This window comes from Octopus bimaculoides, chromosome 11 (assembly GCF_001194135.2).
Source record: "Octopus bimaculoides isolate UCB-OBI-ISO-001 chromosome 11, ASM119413v2, whole genome shotgun sequence".
Classification (NCBI taxonomy): Eukaryota; Metazoa; Mollusca; class Cephalopoda; order Octopoda; family Octopodidae; genus Octopus; species Octopus bimaculoides.
Window position 1 is genome coordinate 42,071,854 of NC_068991.1, and position 7,725 is coordinate 42,079,578.

The window sequence follows — 7,725 nt, forward strand, 5'->3', positions numbered from 1 at the left end:
GTATGTTGGATGTTCTAGAGTTGGAGATGAAAAGAACCTCTACATTCTCAGTGATAAACATGGCAAGACAGAAAACATAGTATATGAAGAAGCACTTACATAAATAGTATGTACATGTCATATACAAAAGTGTAAAACCATTGAGTGTTAAAGTAAGTATTACTATTACACTTTCACTTTTCGACTGACATGCGTCAATGTATATCTGTGTATATAACAGTGAAACAATAACGTGGTATATTCGCTGTGTGAATTTTTTTCATTTAATCCCCATTTTAATTATCGTGAAAGTTTCCAAGTACCAATAAGCAACAATTTCATTCCCGGGCTCTGCTAGTGTTCTAATAAATTGATGTCTATATGTCAGTTTCCCCATTATCTTATTTTCTCATACATAAGAAAATAGTATATCCATATCCATCAATGTGAAGCTAACATCTTTAGTTTTTCACTGATACACTGGATAAAACAGGAGAACTTGGATGCTAACATCCCTTTAAGAGGATTTATATTCTTGATTTAGTTATATATATATGTATATAGACACACACACATGCTTTCACACATGCATATGCACATACACACATACACACACACACACACACACATACATGCCGTGTTTCTGTCAACCAAATCCATTCACAAGGCTTCTGACAGTCTGGAAATGTAGAAGAAGACACTTTCCCAAGATGCCACACAGTGGGACTGAACATGAACCCATATGGTTGGGAAGGGAAAGAAGCATAAGAGACCTAGACAGATATATATATCTTATGTAGTATTGACAGTTGAACAAATACTTACATTACAATAGTTTGATGGACATAATAACCAATAATGAAAGGAGCAAGGATAATTGGTGCAAATATTTGGCTGAAAGTATCACACATGTTATTTATGTCCTCAGCTATACGTTGGTCTCTGAACAAAAACATAAAAATATGCATTATCAATATAATATCATATGGAATTGAATTTATGTGATCATTAGGTGAAACAAACATCAGAGATGCTTTGTCCCGCACAGAAATTACAAGGGCTACTTAGAAGTTTTGCAAGCCATTTTACAAGAGGATGCTGAAAAGTTCCTGGCTTTAAGGGTATCATGAAAGGTCTGGTTGGAGACCCAACTTTCCGAGTTCTTTTACAGGGCTTAGAAAAAACTGAAGAACTGCCGCAACAAGTGTGTGAATCTGAGAGGGGAATATGTTGAATAAAATCATAATTAACTGATCCTCCTGTATTTTCTTTTAGCCAATGTCAGGAACTGTTCAGCATCCCCTCATAAATCCATCACAATACTGGAAACCCTTTCATATCATCAGTAGGTATCTCTGAGTCACAAGCATTTTGCCCTTTAGACTGTACACTTTGCTTGAGTGGAGCAGCAAGGACTGAGATAGTCTTCACCAATGGAAGGGTTCTACCTGCAGTCTCACCTTGAGTCAGTTTCAGCTGCTTGATAACTTTTTCAGTTGTCTGGGTTCCAGACCTATCTTCTGCAGGAAATAGTACACTGTTCTAGCTGCAAAGCCACAGCAACTAACTTCAATGGGGAATGAGGCCACATGTCATCCCTTAACAAGGGACTAAGTCCTGGTATTTTGTTTTCTTTACCTGGTGGGAAATATCAAGTCTGTCTTCCCAGGGTACAATGAGTTCAACTACAATGACTGTTTTTGTATTCCTGGAGTGCAGGAATATATCTGGTTAGAGTGATGTTACCACTATCTCCTCTGGGAAGACAAATCTGCCCTTCAGATCCACTTGCATCTCCCAGCCTGAGGATGAATGCAAAATAAAAAAAAACAGGTCCCCTACCATTGCTTTTGCCTGGAGAGTTTTGTTACCTTCCTTAAGGAATTTGATACCCTTTGGTGGTGACTGGTATTTATTAGCCTTCAACCGTTGCAGATCAGTCCATAAGGCAATTTCTGCGAGGATCTTGTCATATCTCCGCTTGTATTAGCTTTTTTTAAGTACATCTAGTCAAAACATAGTTCAGGGTGCAAAGAGTTGCTCTGTACAGCTTGCAGGATAGGTCTTTTTCTTTGCCCCATATTTTAAGGTTATCTGAATTCAGCAAGAGGTCAGTGGCAGTGCAAAGGAGGAAGGACAATCTTCCCTGGTCAATAATTCCAGGATAGGGGGCATTTGAGTGCCTCATCCCACAGTATCCATTGACTCTGGTAGGCAAGTCCTACTGCTTTCACTCAGTGATCCTTCTCTGTTGAATCAGAGATCATTTGCACTATGAGCTCTCTTTTGCACCTGGTATTGGTATTTTTCCACCTCTTGGTGCTGTGATTTCCAAGACCTAGCCATCCTTGACAGATAACTCTAACATACTGATATTTCTAGTACGTCTCTGTTTCCCTCACATCTCCCTGAGGTTTCCATTTTCTGCCACACTTTATAGTCTTGTTGGAGTGTCTAACTTTAATTTTACCAATAATAATATCTGCTCAATACCACAGATTTGCTTGTCAGTTGTTTGACCTTAACCAGTTGAGCATGTCCCTTGGTGGCTGATGATATGTGCATCTCTGATCACAAGCAGTGGGGGAGCATCATAGCCATGTGTTGAGAGGAATTCTTTGGGGTTTGAATAATTCACCTCTTGAAACATGGGTGTTTCATTCAATGTCTTTAAACAACCCTTATTCAAGGACCTTTTGAGCAGGATGAGCTTCTCAACCTGAAGAAAATTCTAACTGGACCCCACCTGCAAGGTATGCGCTGTTTATCTTGATATGAGCTTACCATGTCGTGCACACACGGTTGTGATGCATGTGCCTGGTGTACCTTTATCAGAGAGGTACTCATGATGGGTATACTGGGCTTCATATATTTGTACCCCAGTGTCACTTTGATGGCATGCACTGCTCTCTCACTCAATAATAATAATAATAATAATGAAAATAATAATATTCTGCTCAATACCCCAGATTTGCATGTCAGTTGCTTGACCATAACTAGTTGAGCATGTCCCTTGAAAGCTGACAATATATGCCTCTCTGATCATGAGCAGGAGTAGTGGAGGAGCATCATAGCCAGGTGTTGAGAGGAATTCTTTGGGGTTTTGTATGATTCACTCTTGGAAACATGGGTGTTTTGTTCATCATCCTTAAACAAACCTTATTCAGAGACATTTTGAGCAGAATGGGCTACTCAACCTGAAGAAAATTCTAACTGGATCCCACTTGCAAGATCATATGCTATTTGTCTTGATATGAGATCACCATGTCATGCATATATGGTAGTGTTGCCTGTTCCTGGTATACCCTTAACAGATAGGTAGTCATGATGGGTATATTGAGCTTCGTTTATATGTACCCCAGTGTCACTTTGATGGCATGCATTGCTCTTTCACATAACAATAATGATAATAATCATCATCACCATCATCAATAACTCCATTACAATTATCAACCAGAAAAAAGCTATTTTTCAAATATCAAATGGAATGTTTCAGAGAATGTTCCAATTCTCAGCACTCTGAATTCAATCCCTTTAAGGACAATCAACTTCATTTTTCATCCTTTAGGGGTCAATAAAAAAGTACCAAACCAAAGCAGTGGATTGGCAGAATAGTAAGAACATTAGACCAGATGCCTCGCTGCATTTGTTCCACCATTTTGTGTTCTGCATTCAAACTCAGCCAGGGGTTACTCAGATGTTGACTTAACCTGTCACCTGTCGACTAGTTTAACACCACCGCTAGGTACTTAGGATATCTGTAGTGGAGTCCATTCTGTTGCATGTATACAAGTTAGGTTTCCAGATTGAGGATATCTTCTTTCCTCCCTCTTAGAAGCCTTGTTATGGATCATAAGTATTGCCTTCCCTTTTGACTAAAAGATACGAAACAAAATCCATAACTCAAAACTACATAAAGCAAAGAACTTACGGATTATCAATGTCTCTACTGAACATATTGACATAGTAGTAAAGCACATCTTTGAAATATTCTTTATGGAAAGTCAATGTCAAATGTTCACGCCATTGTATATGTAACATGGAGACAGTGTAACGAAGTGTGCTACTTATCTGAAATGAAAAACGAAGGATGAAAAGGGAAAATGGTCATTGCTTGGGTGAATTTAGAGAGACATAAGTTACAACACAGCTCAAATGCAACATTCTAAAAGCAAGAATAATTCACCAGTAACATTCATCCCATTTATTTTAACCCCTATGTCACTATATTTCTATTGAAATATACCCACTTTGTTCCAATTAATTTTGAAAATAATAAAGAATTTAGTAAAATAACTGTTATTATTAAGCTGGTGTTTGGAACATAAAATAACAAGAAATTTTGATGGAAGGTTTTAATTTAGATCGCCTTAAGACAAGAAGCTTGTTTCAGGTGTGCTTATATCAAAAGGGTTAAAGTAAAAGATAGAAAAATATTAAATAGGACACTTAGCCAGGTTCCCTTCTCCTGCATTCCAACAGTCTTACTTATTCATTCTACCTTGGAATATAATGAGATATTTTTGCTGATACTTCACCAACTTCACCAATTCTGCCATCTGAACCATACACACACATACACACACACTCATTAGTTTTACTGTCAGATGCCATTCCTGTCACCAGCCCCCCGCCACCTGTTTCCGAGCAAGATAATATTTCCCCATAACCAGACATGTTTATGCAGAATATTGGAAATCACACACACACACACACACACACACACACACACACACACACACACACACACACACACACACACACATGCACACACACACAACAGGTTCTTTTCAGTTTCTGTCTACCAAAACCACTATACATGTTGTATTTTCTCTATTTCTCACCAATAACTTTGGTCAGCCTGGGGCTATAGTAGAAGACATTGGCCCAAGGTGCTGCTCAGTGGGACTGAACCCAAAACCATGTGGTTAAGAAACAAAATTCTCAACTACACAGCCATATTTGTACTTAAAAACTCAAAGGCTGCTTGTAGGACATGAACCTACATCTTCTGTAAACATAGCAAACATTCTACCCATATACCAAAATAACCTAATATACACAAACATAGTTTAGAATTAATCATGTTGTTATGGTATTGGATAAGCTACCTTTCAGATTCGGCACAGGTGCCATTTACATGACAATGGTAACAGCCACAGCTACAATTTCAAGGGTGCCATTTACATGACAATGGTAACAGCCACAGCTACAATTTCAAGGGTGCCATCTACATGACACTGGCAACAACCATGACTCAAGCCAAATGAAATCGTAGTTGTGGCTGTAGCCAGTGTCATGTAAATGGCACATAAAAAACACTCATTACACTCTTGGAATGGTTGGTGTTAGGAAGGACATCCAGCCATAGAAACCATACCAAATCAGGTTGGAACCCAGTGCATCCCTCCGGCTAACCAATTCCAATCAAACTGTCTAACCCATGCCAGCATGGGAAGTGGACATTAAATAATGATGATGATGTACTCTGAGTTCAAATCCCACTTAAGTCAACTTAACCTCTCATCTTTTTTGGAGTGTCAATAAATAATAGCACCAGTCTGAAGCATTAAATTAGCAGAATTTTAGAGCATCAGGTAAGATGCTTTGTATCATCTGCTTCAGCTCTGTGCATTCCGAATTAAAATTCTGCTTCCTATCAGAAAAAAAAAAAAAAAGCGACAGGTCTTTCAGGACCAGGCAAAAGCTGTAATAGACTTGGGAAGTGCTTACATAAGCACCCAAATATTTCAGTTAATCACCCTCCATGCATACCAACTGGTATGACATAAGTCAGAAAAATTCAAGTTCTGTACATTCAAACAACAACAACAATAGATATAAAAAATCAAGAATACATACAAAAGCTTCCGTGACAATAATAAGGAGAGCTCGGATTGTAATGCTTTTAAAACTCACAGCATCTTTGTTTCCCAAGATCTTATAATACTGACTTGGTATTAACCCGAGTTTATAAATGATAAATTGTTCTGAAAGGAAGGAAGAAAGAAAGATGTTAATAAGGAAGAAGAAAATGAAAAACGTATTAGCATAATGACATGTACATGAGCACACCTCCAAACATATACATAAACACACACACACACACAGAGTTATATATACAAGAGGCATTCCAAAAGTTTCGAGACTGTTTCTAAGAGATGCAGTTATAGTCATCTTAGATTATTGTAATTTTAGTATATCATTACTATACATCTAATAAGCTGACCTGCTAACTTTTTTTTATTCCGGCTTGAAGGAGATGGCTGTAACAGCACTTTGAACACAGCCTACTAAATATTGCTTATCATAGCCTACTAAACACTGCTTATCACAATTCCATTCTGGTAACCATCTACTTCACAGAGATGGGCATCAAAACCATCCCTCACCCTCCCTACAGTCCAGACTTCACTCCATGTGACTTTTGGTTGTTTCCCAAGCCAAAAAAGAACTTCAGAGGCTGTCATTTTGAAGACATTGAGAAGATGGATGCTGTGACAAGTTGTCTTGGACACTATCGTTTAAGTGGACTTCCACGACACTTTTGCTAAGTGGGTGGATCAACACAACAAGTGCATTGAAGTCAGAGGATCCTATTTTGAAGGAGATTCAGGTTTTGTACTTGTTTGAAACTAAAAATATTTCTCCTGGAAAAAGTCTCAAAATTTATGGAATGCATCTTGTACATATCCACAGATACTGAAGCAGTAAAAAAAATATATCCAAGAGGAAGATGACATCAATGGTCCATTGATGAGGTGCTTACAAAAACAGTACCCAAGATATGAATGTAGCATGACCAAATGGTTAAGAAATTTGCTTTGTCATGAGGTCCTGGGTTCAATCCCACTGTATGATATCTTGAACAAGGTTGACTCAAGCTTTATGAATAAAAGCAGATAGATGGAAACTGTGTGAAAGCCTGCTAAATGGATTTACCTTTAATTTAAAGCTCCAGCCTTGTCATGAAGATTCCAAGGCTATGCGTCTGTGGAATACTCAACCACTTGGATTCTAATTCAATGAACAGGTAAATTCATTTGATCAAACAACTGAATAATCATTACTGAAACTGAGAGAACCTTTTACTTCACCTAAAACATACTTTCATTTTGAGAGACTAGATATGGATCAAAGTACAAATAGATATGGATCAAAGTATAGCTCAAGTTGAAGTCTTGGGAAAATAACATAGCAGCATAATTCACATGATATAGAGGATTACCATATTTGTGAGAATAAAAATCTGTAAGAAGATAAATGGCTCCAGAATGAAAGACAAAAAAAATCAAAAGCAAAAAAACTTCTATTTTCTTTTAGCCCTTTTGATATCAATTTGGCTGAGGCACCCCTGATTTTAAGAATATAAACTTCTTGTTTTCAAGTGATCTACATTAAAACCTACCATCAAATTTTTGTTCATTTATATTCCAAATGAAAGCAGTAAACAGGCAATATCATAAACATCTGTATATCTGTTATATGGACTGTTAGATATGTAATTCGTCTGACGTTCCGTGTGTCATGTGGTTCGTCTGAGTTCATTGTTTCATTGTTGTTGTCTTGTGTGACTGTCGGAGTAAAATGTCATTGATATATATATGGCGGACATGACTTTTGTTTATTCATAACGAACATTGGGTGAGTGCGTTCTTTGTATGTAATTGAACAATAAATGTAATAATTAAATTGTATAACTCGTTGTGTTATCTCTACGAGTCACCCGAGGGAAACATAACAATA

General features: G+C 37.5%; 1 protein-coding gene across 4 annotated transcripts in view; it reads right to left on the reverse strand.

The window, feature by feature from the left end:
- Positions 1-7,725, reverse strand: part of LOC106881589 (lysosomal cobalamin transporter ABCD4) — a 100,764-nt gene that overhangs the window by 49,867 nt on the left and 43,172 nt on the right. For 3 of the 4 annotated variants that reach the window (XM_014932044.2, XM_014932045.2, XM_014932046.2), the window contains 3 exons: positions 5,842-5,969; positions 3,911-4,050; positions 805-921 (listed from right to left, as the gene is read on the reverse strand). In XM_014932044.2, coding sequence (XP_014787530.1) covers positions 805-921; positions 3,911-4,050; positions 5,842-5,969 — 385 coding nt within the window. The remainder of the gene's footprint in view (positions 1-804; positions 922-3,910; positions 4,051-5,841; positions 5,970-7,725) is intronic. The other variant, XM_014932048.2, reaches the window with a different exon arrangement.